This window comes from Gopherus evgoodei, chromosome 9 (assembly GCF_007399415.2).
Source record: "Gopherus evgoodei ecotype Sinaloan lineage chromosome 9, rGopEvg1_v1.p, whole genome shotgun sequence".
Classification (NCBI taxonomy): Eukaryota; Metazoa; Chordata; order Testudines; family Testudinidae; genus Gopherus; species Gopherus evgoodei.
In genome coordinates this window covers 22,313,120-22,334,639 of record NC_044330.1, presented here as the reverse complement: position 1 = coordinate 22,334,639, position 21,520 = coordinate 22,313,120, and the positions used below count along the sequence as shown (strand labels likewise).

At 39.3% G+C, this 21,520-nt stretch overlaps 1 protein-coding gene across 2 annotated transcripts in view; it reads right to left on the bottom strand.

Annotated features, from left to right (window-relative positions):
* The window catches only part of KPNA4 (karyopherin subunit alpha 4), a 62,241-nt gene extending 42,849 nt beyond the window's left edge, over window positions 1–19,392 (bottom strand). The window contains exons 1-7 of one of the 2 annotated variants that reach the window (XM_030574457.1): window positions 19,084–19,392; window positions 8,077–8,121; window positions 6,112–6,201; window positions 6,000–6,029; window positions 5,861–5,913; window positions 1,202–1,297; window positions 925–1,010 (exon numbers count right to left, since the gene is read on the bottom strand). In XM_030574457.1, the coding sequence (XP_030430317.1) occupies window positions 925–1,010; window positions 1,202–1,297; window positions 5,861–5,913; window positions 6,000–6,029; window positions 6,112–6,201; window positions 8,077–8,121; window positions 19,084–19,152 (469 nt within the window). In that variant the 5' untranslated portion in view covers window positions 19,153–19,392. The remainder of the gene's footprint in view (window positions 1–924; window positions 1,011–1,201; window positions 1,298–5,860; window positions 5,914–5,999; window positions 6,030–6,111; window positions 6,202–8,076; window positions 8,122–19,083) is intronic. The other variant, XM_030574454.1, reaches the window with a different exon arrangement.
* Between the last annotated feature and the right edge of the window lie 2,128 nt (window positions 19,393–21,520).

Here is a 21,520-nt window from a genome sequence, read left to right as displayed (position 1 = left end):
ATTTCAATAATATTTTGATACTTCTGGTTCTGTTTTTTAGTTGTGTGGACTTTGGTTTTTTCCTGGTCTGTTTATAACAACCTTTTCCTTATTTACAATAGCAGATCCATGAGGAATTAGAAGAGAATAGGAAGTAAATTTGATTCAACTACAAAAACTTGCTTGAACATGGCAGTGATTCTATATTCAGATCTCAAGCAGCACAATTATTTTATCTGGCAAATTCAAAACTAGAGAAGAGCCCTATTCTCACAAGTTGATGTTCAAGTAGATTTAAAAGAAATACGCAGGGCACAGAAACATGAAACAATTTGTTTCATCTGGCAACATGGATTGCAAGTACAATAAACTTCCTTCCTAACTTCAGATTCCCGAACATATGGACACCATTTTATCTTGTGAGAGATCTTGGATGTAAATTCCCTCAGAGGCACCCTCTGGACTTGGACTGTATCTTTTGCTCCTCCTTCAAAATTAGATAGGGAATCCCTCTTAATTGTGAAGAAAAGTTAAAAAATAGCGTTTGAAAACTAGAAAACCAGCAGATATTAACTCTGCTAAAATAGTGTGAGTTCCCACAAGAGATTACTCACCATCAGGAAACCCAAATGAATTTAAAATCTGAGAAAATGAAGAACAAAAGCAGATGTGTGCTTCAACTGATGCTGCTTGCCAGAGAAGGGGTAGAATTTCTGGCAGGAGACTTCCTGGGCAGGTCCTTCCGCGATGTGCCTGTGATTGACAATTCAGTTTCAACCATCCTGGCTATCATATAAATGTACCAGACCTACATAGTGTAGATTGGTGAATATTTGAGGAAGAGAGATAGGGTGTAGGTGCTTTTTAAATCACTTGAGCCTCATATTTTTGAAGAAATTACAGTGTGCACATGAAATGCATCATCATCAAAACTGATCAACTTACTAGATTGAACTACAGCCTGTGTTTGTTCAGAGGTTCCAGATGCAATATTTGTCAAAGCCCATGCAGCTTCAAACTGTAAAGAAGGACTACAAATAAAAGCATAAAGTTAGAAAATGCTCTGTATTACAGTAAAACTATCTGAATCTAACATAGTATCTTAACATGAGCACTTGCAAATGCTTGCATGAATTGTTTTGTCAAAAGATTTCTATGAAATCTTCCCAAAACAATTAACTTTTCCTACCAGTACTTTCTTTTAAAAAAGTAACACACTCACTTGTCATCTCTTTCAAGACAATGCACTAAAATAGGTAGTATTCCAGATTTTATTAAATCATCAATCGGTGGATTGCGATCACTGGAAAGAAGCTTCCTGTTCAGGAACAAAGGAGAAATATGAAATTTGCAGACAAATCCCCTAAAGTCAAATAGGAGTTTTTAAAAATGAGTGAATTTAGCACTGCTAAAAAGCTGTGTATTTAGCTGCTATTTCAGATAATCCCACCATCTCTTCTGCTACTACTCTAAAGAGTATGACTGTTGAGTTGAACACCTGTTTTGTCCTCCTGGTAAACCCATGACAGGAGTAAGTCAGTCATCCACATGTCCCTCCCCTGTATTATCTCCCCAGCTGGAGCAGAGGATAAGAGGCAAGGTATTGGCTGCCAGAACATGCTTTCCTCTCTCTTCCTCACTAAAGAGTCCGTGTGTAGGGGATAAAAATTAGAGCAGTCATGCAATTAAAAAAAATTAACTGCACAATTAAAAAAATAGAATACCATTTATTTTAATATTTTTGGATGTTTTCTACATTTTAAAATATTGATTTCAATTACAACACAGTGCAGTACTCACTTTATATTTATTTTTGATTACGAGTATTTGCACTGTAAAAAAACAAAAGAAATAGTATTTTTCAATTCACCTCATACAAGTTCTGTAGTGCAATCTCTGTCATGAAAGTTGAACTTATAAATGTAGAATTATGGACAAAAAAACTACATTAAAAATAAAACAATGTAAAATTTTAGAGCCTGCAAGTCCACTCAGTCCTACTTCTTGATCACCCAATCGCTCAGACAAACAACTTTGTTTACATTTGCAGGAGATAATGCTGCCGGCTTCTTGTTTACAATGTCATCTGAAAGTCCGAACAGGCATTCTCATGTTGTAGCCAGTGTCGCAAGATATTTACGTGCCAGATGCACTAAAGATTTTTATGTCCCTTCATGCTTCAAATCACCATTCCCAGAGGACAGGCTTCCATGCCGATAACGGGTTCTGTTCGATAACAATCCAAAGCAGCGTGAACCGACACACATTCATTTTCATTATCTGAGTCAGATGCCACCAGCAGAAGCTTGATTTTCTTTTTTGGTGGTCCTGGTTCTGTAGTTCCTGCATTGGAGTGATGCTCTTTTAAGACTTCTGAAAGCATGCTCTGCACCTCGTCTCTCTCAGATTCTGGAAGGCACTTCAGATTCTTAAACCTGGGGTCAAGTGCTGTAGCTATCTTTCGGAATTGCACATTGGTACCTTCTTTGCGTTTTGCCAAATAAGCAGTGAAAGCATTCTTAAAGAACAACATGTGCTGGGTCATCATCCGAGTCTGCTATAACATGAAATATATGGCAGAAGGCAGGTTAAACAGAGCAGGGGACATACAATTCTCCTCCAAAGAGTTCAGTCACAAATTTAATTAAGGCATTTTTTTTTTTTAACGAGTGTCATCAGCATGGAAACATGTCCTCTGGAATGGGTGGCTGAAGCATGGAAGGGCATATGAATGTTTAGCATATCTGGCACATAAATACCTTGCAATGCCCGCCACAGAAGTACCATGCAAACACCTGTCCTCACTTTCTGGTGTCATTGTAAATAAGGAGAGGGCAGCATTATCTTCCATAAATGTAAACAAACAACTTGCTTGTCTTAGCGGTTGGCTGAACAAGTAGGACTGAGTGGGCTTGCAGGCTCTGAAGTTTTACATTGTTTTTGAGTGTAGTTATAGAACCAAAGAAAATAAAAATAAAAAAAATCTACATTTGAAAATTGCACTTTCAAGACAAAAGATTGCACTACAGTACTTGTATGAGGTGAATCAAAAATACTATTTTTTATAATTTTTAGTGAAAATATTTATAAGAAATAATATATACTTTGATTTCAATTACAACAGAATACAATATATATGAAAATGTAGAAAAACATCCAAAATATTTAATAAATTTCAGTTGGTATTCTACTGTTTAACAGTGCAAATAAAACTGTGATTAATCACGATTAATTTTTTTGAGTTAATTGCATGAGTTAACTGCAATTAATCAATAGCCGTAATACAAATGCACATGCTGCTAGGAAGGAGGGAGTACAAATCCACTTGAACTTTAACTCCTTTAACCTCTCTTTTCAAACACCCATGAGGTGAGCGAAGGCCTGCAGGGAACCCAAGTGGGACTGCTTCAGACGAATAAAGGGGGGGGTGAAGGAGATATCAGAAGCACATTCCTTTCCTCACGTCCCAGCCCACACCAAACTGTCTCCCCAGAGGGGGACCGTGGAAATGCTAGACAAGAAAGTAGCTGTGACTGACTGCTGCTGCTTCCAATCCTGAACACTACCAGCAGACACTGCCTTAAACTGGCAAGTAAAGAGTCTGCACAGGGAAAATATCTTAATACAACCTGGTCAGGGGCTCTGAATATTTAAAGTTTGTAAACGCTGTGTGATGTTACTGCAGATGTATATGTATACTGTTACTAAGAAGAAAAGCTTCCTTTTTAGGAGAGATGTAGATAGACAGACAAGTTATCCTAGGATTGATTACAATACATACCCCTAGTTCCTACAAAAAAACACCAATATTCACTCTTTCAAGGGCAAAATACAGCTCAGTTTAGGTTTACTCAAAAACTACAACAAATTTATTTTCTGTCCTCTCAGGTAACTCATGACCCTGTGTCATAAACAGATAGTTAAGGGTTAATAGAACGGGAGTACTTCACGTCTCTTTTGACTGTAAAGGGTTAACAAGTTCAGTGAGCCTGGCTGTCACCTGACCAGAGGACCAATCAGGGGACAGGATACTTTCAAATCTTGAGGGAGGGAAGTTTTTGTGTGTGCTGTTAGTGTTTGGTTGTTGTTCTCTCTGGGTTCTGAGAGTGACCAGACATGCAACCAGGTTTCTCTCCAATCTCTCTGATACTATTCTGAGTACACAAGAGCCTGTAAGTAGTAGGTAGATAAGGCGAGTTAGGCTTATGTTTGTTTTCCTTATTTGCAAATGTGTATTTGGCTGAAAGGAGTTCAAATTTGTATTTTGCTGAAAGGATTTTAATTTGTACTTGTATACTTAGGCTGGGAGGGTATTCCCAGTGTTTATAGCTGAAAGACCCTGTAACATACTCCATCTTAAATTTACAAAGATAATTTGTACTGTTTTTTCTTTCTTTAATTAAAAGCTTTTCTTGTTTAAGAACCTAATTGTTTTTTTATTCTGGTGAGACCCCAGGGGACTGGGTCTGGATCCACCAGGGAATTGGTGGGGAGAAAGGAGGGAAGGGGGAGAGAAAGGTTAATTTTCTCTCTGTGTTAGGATTACTTTCTCTCAGGGAGAGTCTGGGAGGGGGAGAGAGAAGGAGGAGGGGGAAGGTGAATTTTCCTCTCTGTTTTAAGATTCAAGGAGTTTGAATCACACAGTGATCTTCCAGGGTAACCCAGGGAGGGGAAGCCTGGGAGAGGCAACAGTGAGGGAAAGGGTTTACTTTCCTTGTGTTAAGATCCAGAGGGACTGGATCTTGGGGGGGGACCGGAGTGTACTAGGCACTGGGATTCCTGGTTGGTGGCAGCGCTACAAGTACTAAGCTGGTAATTGAGCTTAGAGAAGTTCATGCTGGTACCTCATCTTTTGGACGCTAAGGTTCAGAGTGGGGAAATTACACTATGACAGCCTGGCTCCAAGAATCAGTTAACTCCAATTATTTGTAACTGCTTCTGTTCAAACAATGCTCTGTCCTTGCCATGTGTGTTTCAGCAAATTACAGGTAGATCACAACCTCCCTTCTGCTCAAGCTTCAGATGCTGTCTAAGGTGGCAGAGCAGTATAAGAGAAAAAACTAAATAGTTTTCACACCTTATTTTAACATTAAAAGGACCTCTGCTTGTAGGCCTTGTCTACATGCACAAGTTACATTAAATGAACTTTAAATTGTTTCTAAACCAGTTTAATCAGTGCAAAAGACTATGTGGACTGTCTTATTTCCATTTAAACCAGTCATGTTTCAGTTTACTTCAAATACATTCCTTCTCTGGTTTAAACTGAAATAAGTGTCCATACAGCCATGCACCAGTTTAACTAAATAGGTTTTAAAAATCACCAAGTTAAACTGGTGCAACTTTCTCATGTAGACAAGACTTTACAGTAAACAGCTCAAAAACTGCTAATTGACTGGTTAAGAGGTTCAAGGTATCATTACATTAAAGTGTCTTCAAGTACTTGCCAATTAGCCTAACTTGTTAGGAATCTGGTAGTCTTGTAATGATTTAAACACCTTCTCGGAGAAGATGTTCTCTGCCTCAGACAACTTATTTAAATTACAGGGAAACTGTGTCCAGTGACTACTTATACATATGAAATCAATTAGGATCCTTACTCCATTTATTTTGAAAGTCAGGAGTATGGCATTTACTAAAATCCTAGAGTTCACATGAATATTTATTAAGAAAATTAAACCTTAATATCCACCTTATGTCAGTTTGGTTTAATAAAGTTTATATATAAGGTATTTTATTACAGCACTAATATTCGGTGAACTTGATCTATAGAGGACATCATCATTCTATCTACTAGTACAAGGGTTCACGATTTTCTTAATTTAATAGCACTATATAAGCTGCAAGGGTAGAAACAACAAAGCTGAAAAAACTGTGCTCTTACCTTGCAGCCTGCACTGCACTTAACTGGATACCCTGGTTGTCACTTGAAGCATTCTACAATAAAATCAATAACTTAGAATTCAGCCATTTTACATTTGTCATTAAGCCAAAAAAGTTCAGAGAAAAATAAATATTGTTACCTGAACTATTGCCTCCAATGAGGTGTTTTGCTGGGGGGCGAAAAAAAACCAGTTAGATATACTTTTTTTTTAAAAAGTTAAGAAATAAACTTCAGACAGTGTTAATTCTTACCACTCTGAAATCGCCATCTATATCTGAATCTTCACAGATATCTTCATGGGGTACATTTCTTCTCTTTAACAGGTGTTCATCTCTCTTATTCTTTAAAGAAAAATAAATTTTCTGGGTTTTGCAGCTTTAGTTTATTTTTTTTCCCTGCAAAAGCTGAGACGACTTTTTTTTTTTTTAAGTTGTGGGTAAAGGTAAGTATTTCACTGGTACTATTAATGCTCAGACATTCAAGCCAAGCATCGAAGTATGTGACTAAGATGATCGCTCACCATTTATACCTTCCCAAGGAACAGGACAGCCATCTCGATTATTGCTACAGCCATGTAAGATTTTACTATATGTGACATGACCTATATACAACTCATTTGTCTTCATTCATCACTGAAACCACTAAATTCACTGCATTTATTTTCTATTAATCTTAAAACTAGTTCATTGTGTCCTAAGATTTTTTTCCCCTCAGAGTTCCAATGGCTTATACTCCCCCAGTCCCAACATCCAGAGTTTTAGCTTCCACACCTTTTGCTTCATCTAAAATTATACTAAACTGAACACTATTTTTATTTTGTTCTAAACTTGGCACTTATTGCTGTCGTATGGAAGGAATTTGAAGACTTTCCTCCCAGTATCAAAATGTTTGTGGAAATGCTGTTCAGATTTCAGAGCGAACAAATCAGTAGTCTGGTATTGCAAAATATGTCATGACTATTATGGCGCATCATGGGGTTTGAGAGCCCGAAAATATGGATTCAAGCATTGAAAAAGCAAAGCTTGGCAAATACTAGTATTCCACTTGAAAAAAGACTTAGATATCTTAAATTCATTTCCATGCTTAAGTGAAAGTTAACATACTTTCCAAACATATTTCACTATCCCAATACTGTGTAAACATTCTGCATTTTCACAGCAGCTACTTAAAAAAAGAAACCAAAAAAAAAACCCAATGTATTTTTCAATGTATGATTTCAAATCTCTTGCTGTCACCCACTAAAAGTATTTAATACGCTTGACTGCTTTCCTAATTTTTTTCCATCATATATTAGCTTATTGTAGGATGCTCATACTAGTTTTAATTTTTTAATACCTGCCAACCGCAACAGGACAATTTTGTTGTGATCCTTCTTTCCTCACCATGTCCAAGTTCTAGGTTCCCTAACAGCCCTGATCCATGAGTGTGATGCTTGCCAGTTCAGTACACTGGTCTCCAGGGCTGCCCAGGAGATTCAGGGGGCCTGAGGCAAAGTAATTTTGAGGGCCCCTTCCATAAAAAAAAAAGTTGCAATACTATAGAATACTACATTCTCGTGGGGGCCCCTGTGGGGCCCATGGCCTGGGGTAAATTGCCCCACTTGCGCCCCCCCCCCCCCGGCAGCCCTGCTGGTCTCCTTCCCAAGTGGGAAGACAAAATAGCGTACACATTTCCTATCACTAAAAGGTCACCCCCGCCATCTCTCCCATGGTGATTTTATTTTGCTTTAGTGGCAACAATATATGTTGAAGGAGTACAGCTTTTAACTCTTGCCTCCCTGTATGTTTTGGGCTACAGCTGGGTCTAGTGGGAACAGCCCAGTGATTAGTGTTATTAGGGACAGGAAGCAAAGAAAAGGTAATGCAGGGACTGGTTATCAGCGAGGCAACATCCAAGGGGATGTTTCAACTAAAAGATCTTTGTGTAACTAGTTTAAATGAAAGGAAGTTAGTCATTTATTTGTAGATAAACAACTAATGTGCATTTTAGTTCCTGAACTTGGTAGCATTTGCTTTGAAGCTTCCCTCTCCACCAAAAATGTGACTGTCTCTACACAGATCCTGAAAAGACAAATAATATTTGACATCCTTTTAAATGATCTATAAAAAAAGCAAGCACTATGATTGTCTTTGCCTCAGACACAAAAAACTTCTGTAATTTCTACTCAAATGCCTGAGACAGAAGTTATATTTAGTAAAAACACTAATCTATCTTACCTTTCTTAACTCCACGACAACTTCATTTCGTTGTCTTCTCATAGTCTGAAAAGTTTAAGATAAAATAATTACAGCATATTCCTAACCTGAACCAAGTCATTGTGATGTGATTTAACATGCTTCAACAGCTTTCTAAATATTTTACTTTTAGAAGACATCTTTAATTTTTTAAAAAAATGTAAACAGAGACTAAGTAACTACTTTTGATTCATCAGTCTGGGATTTTATTTTGAAACAGAAAACCAGCATTAAATACAGATATCTCTATTACTTAATACAATACCTACATTATTTGTGCTGTATAATATCTGCTCAACACTTGCATAAATTTTCTCAGTCCTATTTGTCCAAAACACAAACTAATAAAGAAAGGGACTATCCAACAACAGGAAAAGTATATGGAAACAAGGGAATAAATTATGTAAGGGGGGAAGTGAGGGGAATAAATTGTTTATATCAGAAAACATGGTAACAAAACCCCATTTTTATAAATATCATTACATGCTAATAAAGAGTATGATAATTTTGTACACAGCCTTTTAATTTATTTCACAATTTTCCAGATAGAACTGTATAGCCCTCTCTGGGTTTAGGTTTTCAGAATACGTTTATTTCAGAGTTAAACAGACAAGTTGTATTAAAATATTCTAATGTTAAGTTACACTTGTGAAAACTGATGTACCACTTCTAACTATTCACCAGTACTCAAAGAGGCACTTAAAGATTAACAGTAGTTCTTGGGACAAAACGGCTAATGTAACACGGGGAAATAGCTGTTTAAATCAGAGGCTATATCTATGCTTCAAGCACTACAGAAGCACAATTATGGTGCTGCAGCTACGGCATTGTGGCGCTGTAGTGCAGACATTTGTTTCAGTAAGGGAAAGGGTTTTTCCATTGCTGTAGTAAATCCACCTCCTTGAGAGGTGGTAGCTAGGTCAATGAAAGAACTCTTCCCATTGACCTAGCAGTGTTTATATCAGGGCATAGGACAGCTTAACTACGTATATCTGAGCTGTGAACTTTTTATACCCTTGAGTGACATAGCTATGTTTTAGAGTAGATCAAGCCTGAGCTTTAATTTCTTTGGTTGTGCCATGAATACAACATCTGGTAATTTCTTAGGAACAATACTTATAAATAATTGTATATAATTACAAAATGGTGTGCTTGACACTTTTCTGATTTACCAATGGCATTAAATAACAGACATTTGAAAGTTTAAGTTGCAAATGGAATCACTCAAATGTCAGGCAGTGCACATGTTGAGGCTGCTGACACAACTTTAACTAACCCCCTCGTGCTTATGCATTGTTTTAATTATAGTATTGATACTATAAATCAACACCCTGAACATACCTTGGATGGTACCACTGTGAATGAGACAAATTCTACTTAACTTTCTACTAATCCCTGCTTCACTCACTGTATATTGTCCAGCCTGTGCAGTGTTCAAACCTACTTTGTTACTGATTTCACAGCTGTGTAAGTCCATCAATTCAGTGGATCTATTTCTAATTTATATTGCGGAAATGGCAAATAAGATTTGATCCATACTTAACTATCTGAAGGACTGTACTATGTTTTTTTTATTATGTACACCTTCACTATACAGGCACTATTACATATGCAGAATGTCTGCCTTGTTGAATATATAGATTGGCAGATGACTGCGTAATTAAAATACTAGCATACACACAGAGGTAAAAGTGAAGGTTGTGCAGGCAACCTCAGCATTAGCTTTTCCTGGCCAGAATGCTTCACTTTGCAACCTTAAAGATTTATCAAGATTTTAGTAAAGCAAAAATAGAGATTTTTAAAAAGAAAAACAAATTTTGTAATATAGATCTATTTATTAGACAGAAGTAGAATGTTCTGTCCTGACACATACTTGCCTTAGGCCATGGCTCCTGTAGACCATGCATAGCCTGAGTGCATGCAAAGGCTTCAAAGGAGCCTGCATCATTCAATATGTATTTGTGAATGTGTCAGATTTTTCTACATGTTTAAAGTAAAAATTCAAAATTTCACACACTTGTGCATAAACAGATATTAGCATAGGAGATTATTAAGTAGTTTGGTTATTAAATTACTGCACACACGAACAGTTTAGAATAAAGGGCACTGACAAAAATTCAACTTAGAAAAAACATTTGTCTGAAAATGGTTTACTGTTACATTACAAATACAACTAAAATTACTATAATAGAATGATTAGAGAAATTATTTTCAGTTTACTTTGAGCATTCATCAGTACTTTGTGTGTAGTTAGTTTCACCACATTTCCTGATAATCAATTCCTTGTTTCTTTGCATCTTTCACACAGTCACAGAGGAGAGAAACATTTGAAAATAGAAAATGTGATTGTAAAATTACAGAAATTGGCAGGATGATCTAGGTGCTAACGCAGTACCTGAAAATACTTGTAACTCTTCATTTCATGTTGAATGTCAATTTAACTATAGCTATTACATATTTTATAAAATCTAGCAAAAATTGCAAGATATCAGTTTTTGTTTCTTTCTGTAATGAGACCTCAAGTTTTCTTAAAAATCTGTTTCTATGGTGAATTAGAAAAGGAGAATTGAGAACTGTTTTAAATGAGAGAATTGAATGAAGAAAGAATGGTTGACTTGCTCAAGAAGCTGAAGACTTCCAAGCATAAGAACAGAGTGGAAAAGGAGAAGGAAACCATTGGGAGTAAGGTTTATGCAGAGCAGAGGAACTGCCAAAGCTTTAAAGACAAGGACTTGAAGTTTGAGTGAGACAGATACAGCTGATTATGTTTTGTATTCTTGTAAAAATAATACGTTTCACTATAATGTAAAACTATTTCAGAAGAGCTGGGTAGGACATGACATTCATTCAGTAACAGGTGACAAACTGACTTTTCCTTTTGGCCAGTCAGATGAACAAAAGAACAGGGAAGAAAAATTTCCTTCCCATTCCAAGACAATATAATCAAGATCTCTTTGGCCTTTGAAGGATTCTTTCACTGCCTGTGGACCAATTCTGAATGAGGCATGCAATGAGATGCAAAAAACAAAAATCATACCTAATGCAATTAAACCATTTGTTCTATTCCCTGCTTCAACTCTCATAGTTAAGTATGTTACAAAATGTTGTTTTAAAATAAACGGTTTTACAAGGAGGCAGAACACAGCAAAGTTATTTGTGTACAAGAAATGAACACTGATAAGAGTGTAACAGACATTGGACACAGGATTCAGAAACTATATTGGCTTAATGTATCAAAAACACAGAAGACCCCCTGGAGCACAGCTGCATCACCCAGGACAACCGGACAAGAGCCACAGTCTATAAGTACACTGTGTCCTACAACATAAAAGCACCATAGTCTAGGAACGGCAAGTATATATTTAGAAAGCTTTAAACATATAATAGAGCAATCAATTAAAAACAAGGATTTTTACACTGAAGTTACTAAAATAACTGTATAGGAAATCCAGCTGTACAGCTAGGATTTATAGAAGAGCTGATGTGGCAATCCTCAAGGTTAAGCCTACAAAAATGCAATGCCCTATAAAAATAGACCAACAATATTTGATCTTTAACACTACCACTACACTGAAAAAGGTTGCTAATTTCAGGAATATATACTTATTTAATAACTCCACCTCTATCATCAAAATAAGCTTCTCAGCTATTCCACGATATTAAATGGTAAAGAGAACCAAAGGGAACTGTCTAAAGCATACTGCAAACAGAGTAAAAGAAGGTGACACCTCCAAGTGTTTTGAGAACATGAAGCAACAACTTTATTGGTCATGTAATACTACTGATAAATCAGCATATGGAAACAATAGTTAGAATTCCGTAACGTGACCTACTAAGCAGAAAAACAAGAAACAACTGTCAGTTTGACAAAGAATTTGGGTTTCTCTTCTGCATCTGAACTAGCGGCAAATTAAAAAAACATACAGGATGAGATAAAGAATTATAATTATCCATTTACATGCTTTTATGGGAATATATGCACAATAGCTGTGAATCAAATATAAGTGATAGCTGATTAAAACTTAGAAAATATATACAGTGTTTAGTAGTTTTTAACAGTTTTAATTCAAATTTCTTTATTGGCATGACATGATACACAGGCACTGATAAAAGCTTCTCTTACAATCATTTGTTAAACTGATACTACCACTAATGCAGGTGTCCCCGTCTGGTGGTACATCTCAAACTATAGCGTTCAAACATGCCTATCACTATGGTATCTAGGTGCCAAATTCCTCCCTGATTTGCAGATGTACACCTTCTGTGATATTAGCATTACTCTGCTCTCCTGCACCTCTATTACATTCATTGGAACGCCAAGACTATACAAGTGATCTCTGGCAGAAGCAGTGCAGCAGACTTTGAGTTCAGGAAATTGGAGGCCAGATCCTCCTGTAGAGTCACTTTATGCCCCACCACTGACAAATTACAAACCTAAAGAAGGCATATTGAGGGAAGGAGGCAACCTTATTTCATGCTGATCCCCAGCAACTATAGCTAATGGAATTTAGAGTAGTCTGTTTTAAGCTAAATTATGGGACTGACCCAGTTCAGAACACAAAAGCCATCTTCGCAGTCCCTTCCTTAACTGTACGCTCCTAGGCTGCAGCACAGGATCTGGGACTGAAAGTTCAATCGCCAATTTGGGGAACATTTTTAATTTTTTATTTCATCTACTTACATATTAGTAAGAAGCAAACAGACAGCTTAAAAGGAAAGAAATTTGCCTCAGATGGTTCCCTGATGCCTGCTCCAAATCCAGGATTCAGTTTCCCCATCCCTGGCATCTGCCTCCTACAGACTTTTGCCTGCACTCTCTGTAGCATACTCAGGACTAATGTCACTCTGAGGGTGTGCTATGATGGACAATCCCCTTCTATCCTCTTGTAATTAGCCAGTTTTCCCCCTCTCAACCTCAGATATCAATATTTCATGGGCAAATTATTTATCTGTATTCAAGATGCTGCTGTCTATCCAGAGATAAGGCAGGCAAATACAATTAAAAAAAAATCACAAGTACTTGCACTGACAAATCTTACACTTGAGAGGCAACGGTGACACCGCTAGATCACACCTCACAGACATGTTCAGACAGCATGATCCCAACACTGATACCTGACAATTTAAGAGGCTCTTCCTCAAACAAAGGCAACACAATCTTGCCCATTTAATAAGAGCTCCAGCTGTCATTTAACAAGCTAAACACCAATCAAGATCCTATAGACAGGTGATTATACCATTCTGGGGTCTTCTTGACAAGAGATCAGGGAAATTTCCATCCTTACTCTAGACCACGGATTTCAAAACACCACAAAGTCTCCCTATGATCTCACTGGGACTATTAATAGTTACAGTCCCCTCTATGTACATAATAATAAATTAGGTCCTACAAACTAACCAAAGCAACGCTACATTGCAGGAAGAATAGTATCTTTATCCAGAGTTGGATACTGTCACCAATTCCAACACTGGCTTACTGTCACCAACTTGGAGTAAGACCCAATATGTAGTTTCAAGAAATACAGGGCTGTACACTGTAGGAGTATTCTCTACAAACGAAGAATTGCGAAGGGTCTAAATAGCTCATCCAATACCACCATCAGGAAAGAGGAACTTAATGCTTTGTTTGGATCTAACCAGTTTATTGTTGAAAGACTCTCAGGTCTTGTCTACAGTCAGTCTGAAACAGCTGTTGTGGACAGTGGACTCTGCGATAACAGCACAAATAGCTCAAACTTTTCTATTACCTATTTTATTATTGTCCCTCAGTAAACCACTGACTTTCAAAATTTTCCACAAACCACCAATTCTGGAAACTGCCACAGCTGCTCAGAGCAGTGGTCTGAGTGGATTTTTTTTTTGTTTCTGTGCTTGGGTGGCAAAAATGGTAGAGACAGCCCTGCAGCGCGGCAGGAGGTGCGTATGCAAAAAATTTTTACTGATAGAGGTGCGTGATCCAAAAAGTTTGGAGACCACTCACCTAGAGCAATGCAACTGTGCAAGCACAGAGTGGACAAAACTTTAGGGATTCAAAACATGAATCAACAGAGCTAGCATGGAGACACTGGACTATTTGTACTTAACCTGGTTCTAGACCACTGGTTTAATCCTTCAGGGAATACACAGCCTCAAAATGGTATTAGTGGGGCAAGACCCAATGTTTGGTTTCAAGGCTTACAGAGCTACATCCAGAGGAAGTGCAAGAAATATAATAGGCTGGTATTTCATCTATACTCACAGTAAATGGAAAAGCAGCTCACCTCTCTGACTCAAAGAAAGCATAAAAGAAAAAAAGAACAGGCATATGACCCATGCTTCCAGTACAAAAGGCAGGATGACAAGATTAAGGAAGAAGCTTAGGTACTGGTCTTACCCGGCTGTCCATTTCATTCCTGGTAGATGGACATACACAGTATTTTATATATAGTTTTGTTAACATGGCTATGGAGAAAAAAGATCAGTGTGATAAAGCTGGCTTTTCTGTGAAGGCTGACTTCTTCCTGTAATTTTAAATACTGTCTGCACAGATCCAACTTATTAACATTTAATAAGCTTTTTCAAGATTTAGGAATTATTGATTTTTTATACTTTGTATAGTACTCTATTACATATGGGTAATACTGAGACGGTACGCACAAGTAAGAGCTAATACGCTATGACCTCTTTCAGTGGACTGATTTTGAGAAGAGAGATCAGGATGACATTGACAGCAGACTAACTAGAGGAAACAAGCAGTCATAAATAAAAATCTGTGCAAAGATGCATTTTAGATACTTTCTGAACAATAACAGTGTTATGCACTACTCCTTACAGTCACCAGAACTTCAGCTGAATATGTAAACTGCACGTTTTGAAGAGACATCATACACGTATGCTTGTGTACGAAGGATTTTATGAAAGTTAACAAAACACAAATAAAAACCTAGTGCCAACTAATTTTCTGTAGTACTTGAAGTTCATAGGTATAAGGAGCACATGGTTGTGTAACATATGTACACATGTAAGTATGTGAATTAGATATTTTGAAGTTTTCTTTTATTGTCTATCTAAAACACAAAAATGCTATAAATAAGAAGCCTGTAACTTAAAACTTTTCAATTAAATACAGTCTAAAGTTACTGGAGATTAACAGCTGTACCAATGTGTGACCCTGAACAGAACAAAAGCACAAACTTTTGAAACTGAATCACAAATAAACTTTATTCTCTACTCTTTCCACTACTACATCCTGAATGGCACTTATTCTTTAGTGGTCTCCACACCTACTTATTAATCTTGCATTCACTGAAACAAATGCAAAAGGTGGTTGTGCAATCTGCACAAACCTTTTGGATGTCTTTTTTTGGGTGTTCTACTATGGGACAGAAGACAGACTGAAATTCTATAATAAAGAAACTAATGGACAGACGGCTAACTTTAGCAGGGGATTACAGTATTGGAATAATCAAATCATTTCTGATGTGAAAAGATGTTTTTCTACTAAAAACAATGCAATATCAAATATCAATAAGAACGGCTGTACCAGGTCAGACCAAAGGTCCATCTAGCCTAGTATCCTGTCCACCGACAGTGGCCAATGCCAGGTGCCCCAGAGGGAGTGGACCTAACAGGCAATGATCAAGTGATCTCTCTCCTGCTATCCATCTCCATCCTCTGACGAAGAGAGGCTATGAGCACCATTCCTTACCTATCCTGGCTAATAGCCACTAATGGACTTAACCACCATTAATTTATCCAGTTATCTTTTAAATGCTGTTATAGTCCTAGCCTTCACAACCTCCTCAGGTAAGGAGTTACACACATTGACTGTGCATTGCATGAAGAACTTCCTTGTATTTGTTTTAAACCTGTTGCCTATTAATTTCATTTGGTGACCCCTAGTTCTTGTATTATGGGAATAGGTAAATAACTTTCCTTATCCAATTTTTCCACATCATTCATCATTTTATATATCTCTATCATATCCCCCACTTAGTCTCCTCTTTTCCAAGCTGAAGAGTCCTAGGATCTTTAATCTCTCCTCATATGGGACCCGTTCCAAACCCCTAATCATTTTAGTTGCCCTTTTCTGAAGCTTTTCTAGTGCTAGAATATCTTTTTTGAGATGAGGAGACCATATCTGTACACAGTATTGGAGATGTTGGCATACCATCGATTTATATAAGGGCAATAATATATTCTCACTCTTATTCTCTACCTCCTTTTTAATGATTCCTAACATCCTGTTTGCTTTTTAGACTGCCTCTGCACACTGCATGGACATCTTCAGAGAACTATCCATGATGACTTCAAGATCTTTTTCCTGACTCGCTGTAGCTAAATTAGCCCCCATTATATTGTATGTATAGTTGGGGTTATTTTTCCCAATATGTATTACTTTACATTTAGCCACATTAAATTTCATTTGCCATTTTGTTGCCCAATTACTTAGTTTTGTGAGATTTTTTTGAAGTTTGTCACAGTCTGATTTGGTCTTAACTATCTTGAGCAGTTTAGTATCATCGGCAAACTTTGCCACCTTGCTGTTTACCCCTTTCTCCAGAACTAGGTCCAAAAAACATCAACAGTTGCTAAAGCAGTTGCAGACATTACCAGCATTTCATGCTGTAACGAAAAAATGTGATGTATAAACAGTTAATAAATAAGAATGATAGTCACAAGCCTGAGCTATTGTATGAAAAACGATCATCCACAGTAGTTATTTTAAGTACTGAGCATATGTTCCAAGATTTGTTAGAGAGATGTCAGTCTCTAAAATTTAACAAGACTTAACAGCTTAACAATGTTTTCATTTTGCACAAGACTACTTTAACAGCAGATAAAAAAACCCTCCATCACACTAATGGCACAGTCTACCTGAAATTAATAATTTTTAAACTATTTTTAAACTCTGTACAGTATTAAACATATCACTAAGTCCCTCAGTCAATTTTTGTGGTTTTACAAATTTTCCTAATTTAAAATGTTTCTCTCTCAAAGAAGAAACACAGTGTTAAACTACTATAAAATGCCAAAAACAAGCAAGCTAGGAGAAATATTTTCCTCTAAATGCTTTCAATAACAGAAATCTTACTGGTTACTTGAAACAAATATAGGTAAAAAGTTATCCAACACGAGGGTGATCTTTAAATTGATGTGTCTCTAAGATTTAATCAATAACTAAAACTAGACAGGCTATCACATTCTATTTCTATGTATTATCCAAATTATAAAGGCCTATGATTTTTGTGGGAAGGATTCAAGACTAACATATGTACAGTACGACTTTAGAGAATCAACATTAAGATGCAATGTTTAGGCATCAGAAGTAGTAGTGATTTAAGAGAACTCTGAATTATACTTTTTCACACTAAACATATAGAAGAGAATGAAATACATGTGGTTTGTTTGTTTTAAATAAAAACCTTCACAACAACACTTCTGGAATAATAATACAGCTTTTTTGTTGTTGTGTGTGTGTGTATTTGGAGAGCAACCAGTGAACACCTCATTGGGGAAGGTACTTTCTACACAAAGACGGCAGAACCCTGTTTTCTGAATCCTTTAATGTTAAACTAATCATTTATTCCCTGAATGCTTTACACTCAATTATTTCATTATTTGACATCCCCAAACATTTCAGTTAAACAAAAAAGTACAAAATTATATTGGCATATTTCACTGAGTTCAAAATCTAGACATTATTGGATCCTACCTCCTACAGTCCTACCCATGCCTTTGCGTCACTTCAACATTAGATTATACTATGCTCTACCACACGTTGAGCCCATTCAGAAAGTTAGGGCAGAGAACAGACGCCCACTTAAGTGGTGTTTCATGCAGATAAGATGCCAGAACACTGCCATAATGTTAACTGGCTCCCAATAGTGTCTGTGTGGCGTTCATAAAGCATTCTCTATTAAAATCAGCTCCTTGAAGAAACCCTGAATTGCTTAGGACTGGCTTACTTGACTAATTGTCTCTGTCCCATATGATACTGATGCAGCAGCTCCCATAGCTTAAACAAGGATCACCAACGGCAGGACAATAAGGGTCTTTGTTGGTCTTCACTACCCAAACTGGGACAAGCCATATCCTGAATTTGTTAGCCAAACTGTAAATCAGAACTGCTTTCATCACTGTCTGGGAAGGGGATGGATTGATATCCAGATGGTACTTGACACAAATCATAACAGTACCAAACCAAAGTGAGGTTGTACAAAATATATTTCACTGTACTTTAACTGTTTCCATACTGCTGTAGCTGCACCTGCGTTAGGGTAACGAAGTTTAAAATACAGAATATTAATTTAACTATGCATTGCCCTGTTGATACTACACAAATACATTAAATATTGAAATAACGCGGCTGCCGTGCTGGCTGAAGCCTTCCCTCAGGTATATCGCACGTTGACAAGGAGCAGTAAAATAAAGTACGCGAAGCCTGAAGCAAAGACATAACACGAGCACTAGGAAGAGCTAAGAGTCAGTGCAACTCCCTCCGTGTCAGCGGCTACCAGCTTCTTACAGAGAAAAGGATGAGAAAGTTGTCACCCCTCAACCCCCATATCCACACACCCGTCAGCACCCGCCCAGTTCCTCCCCCTGGTGTACAGCAAAAGGAGACACCCAGGGAAGGGAAATGCCGAAAGGCGTTAACTCCCCTGTCAGCGCAGACACACCCCACTCCGGGCAGCCCCCCTCAGCCCCACAGCTGTCCGGGTGAGGAGGAGGAGAAGACAGCCCGTTCCCGGCTGGGGAAACGAAGGGCTCAACCCGTCCGCGCCCACCCCACCTCAGTAGCTTCCCTTCCCTCGTGAGGAGAAAGGGGAAGACACCCCCGCCCCTCCTCAGCCGGCAGCGCAGGCCTCAGCCCCAGAGCAGGCCCTCGCCTGATGCAGCAGCAGGGAGGCGGTGGTAGCGGGTGCGGGATTAGGAGAGACGCCAGAGCACAGCGGCCCAGTCCCGCCGCCATGCCCGGCCCCTCCCGCAGGGTGCTGTGGGAACTACCTCCAGGTCGCGGCCTTTGTTCTTGAAGTTCTTCAGCCGTTGGTTATCCAGTTTCTCGTTGTCGGCCATGGCGGGAGAGAAGGAGCGCGGCCTCCTCCCGGGCCTGCCGGGATCCCCTGCCCGGCGCCGCCGCCTCGCTCGCTCACTCGTTCACTCACACTCCCTTCCCGTCCGCGCTGCGGCCTGCGCCACTAGGCCGCCGCTGCCACTGCCGCCTCCGCACTTCCTGGCTTCCTTCCGGCCGCTCGCTAGCTTCGGCTGCCTGGGCGGCGAAATGTGCCGGTAACCAGCAAAGGGGCAGAGCCGAGAGGGGAGGGGAAAGGAGGAGGTAGCCTCGATGTAGCCAGCCGAGGCTACGCCCACCGCTACCGATCGCGCCCCCTGATTGGCTGTGGAGGCAGGGGCCGGCGGCGAATGGGAGAGAAGAACTTGGAGGGAGGGAGCTGAGTTGGGGGAGGGGAGGTTAGGGGGCTCAGGAGGAAGAGCGGTAGTGAGGGCGCGGGAACGGGACGAGGCGTTCAATGTGGGGAGCGAGGGAAGCGGAGACCCGCAGGGGGAAGGCACCGAGGGCGAGAAGGGAGTGGGAGCTTCTGTCACAACAACCAGTGGGGGTTCCCATTAAGCCAGACAGCCATTTTGAGCACCAGATTTTTAGGGGTGGGGGGCGCGAGGTCCCCTCCTCCTCCAGCAGCTGCTGCTTCTGTTGTTGACACAACTAAAAGTCAACAACATCATCATCCTTCCCGCCCCACTCCGCTGCTGTGCGCGTACCTTGGGAGCTGCGAAGGCTTCTCCCTCTGTCTCTAGCCTGTGGGGCAAGAGACTTGTGGCACCCGCTGCTGAGGGGAGGAGGAAAATAAGCGGTTAGTAGCTGCTGGTTTTTATTATTTATTAACTGTTACAAAACTTTTCACTATGTTTTCTAAATAATCACAGGACAAAACTGTGTATTTTGCGTATTCTAGCCCTGCGTTCATACAGAAACCAGCACTTGGGGATGACTGGGTACTGGGGCTCTCAGCTTTCCCTTTCACTTATTTTTCCCAACTCTGAGTCACTTTCTCTACTTCCATCTAACTCCCCTTAACCCTCCATCAAATTTGCACCTCTCTGTCCACCTCCTTCCATCACAGTGGGATTAGTTTGAGACAGAAGTGAACAGTAGGTTCTTTGGAATCAGTGGATTCAATCTCTTAGCAGATTTTCAGTGTGTGCAACCTTTATAATGTAGTGTGAAAAGTGAACTAAATCTTTGGCAAAAATGAGCAGTCCTGAATCCTTCAGTTTGGAACAGAAACTAACTTAAAAGTCTCTGAGGCTACGTCTACATTACAGATCAGAAATGGGATTCCCATTTCCCATACACACATGTGCATATTTGCATGTGAGCTAGCATGCTAAAAGTAGCAGTGAAACCTTAGTGGAGTGGTACCACAGGCTAGTCACCCTGAATACAAATACACCTGAACCCCATGGTTACATGCTCAGAGTGGCTGGCCTGTGCTGCTACTTCCCTAGCTATGCAACTAGTTTTAGAGTGGTAGGTTAGCTCCAGTGAGAACTAGTGCAGATATGTCTACTCAAAATGGGAATCAGACCCTAAGGTTGTAGTGCAGATACACAGAGTTATTCCCAAATAGGGCCTCTCTTCCTCAGGACAGACAGACAGCAGGGAAGTAAATGGAGGGTACATCACGCTTGTTAATTCTATAGCACAGACATGTCTACATGCAGGTGTAAACTGTGATTGAGCATGGACATATTTTATCTAGCAGAGCTAATACTAGCAGTTTAGACAGAGTGGCATGGTTTTCAGCACAGAGTATCAGCGCTGGGTATGTACGCTGGTTGCTATTTCATGCTGAAGCCTGTGCTGCTACTTTTACACTACTCTTGTTATCTGTGCTAGTTACATTAAAGCTAGCATGGGTATGCCTGTGCTCATGTTCACCTTTTGCCTGCAGTGTAGACATGTCCATGCTACCGAATTAACTAGAGTGATCTATCCTCAAGTTACTTCCCCTGTATCAGCCTATCATAAGCGAAGAGAGGCCACACTGGGGAATAAGAGTGGAGGGCTGGGACTCTTGCTATAATTTCCTCAGGGCTTAAATTCAGCTGGAGTTGTCAGGAGCAGAAGGTGAACAGCAGTGGGCACAGAACTTCTGCATTAGCAAGGCCACATTCCTGACACTGCATGAGGAACTCTCTCCAGCCTTACAACAGCAGGAAATGAGGAGGAGAGGGACCATACCAGTCCACAAGAAGGATGCTATTGTGCTCTGGAAGCTAGCTATCCAAGATCATCAGATCTGTGTCTAATCCATTCAGTATTGGCAAGTCAACTAGATTCTGTAGTGATGAATTTGACAGACAATGATTACTTTGGTTCATCCGGAGGTGGCAAAGGTGGGCAGTGTCCCCCAGGACCGGCGCT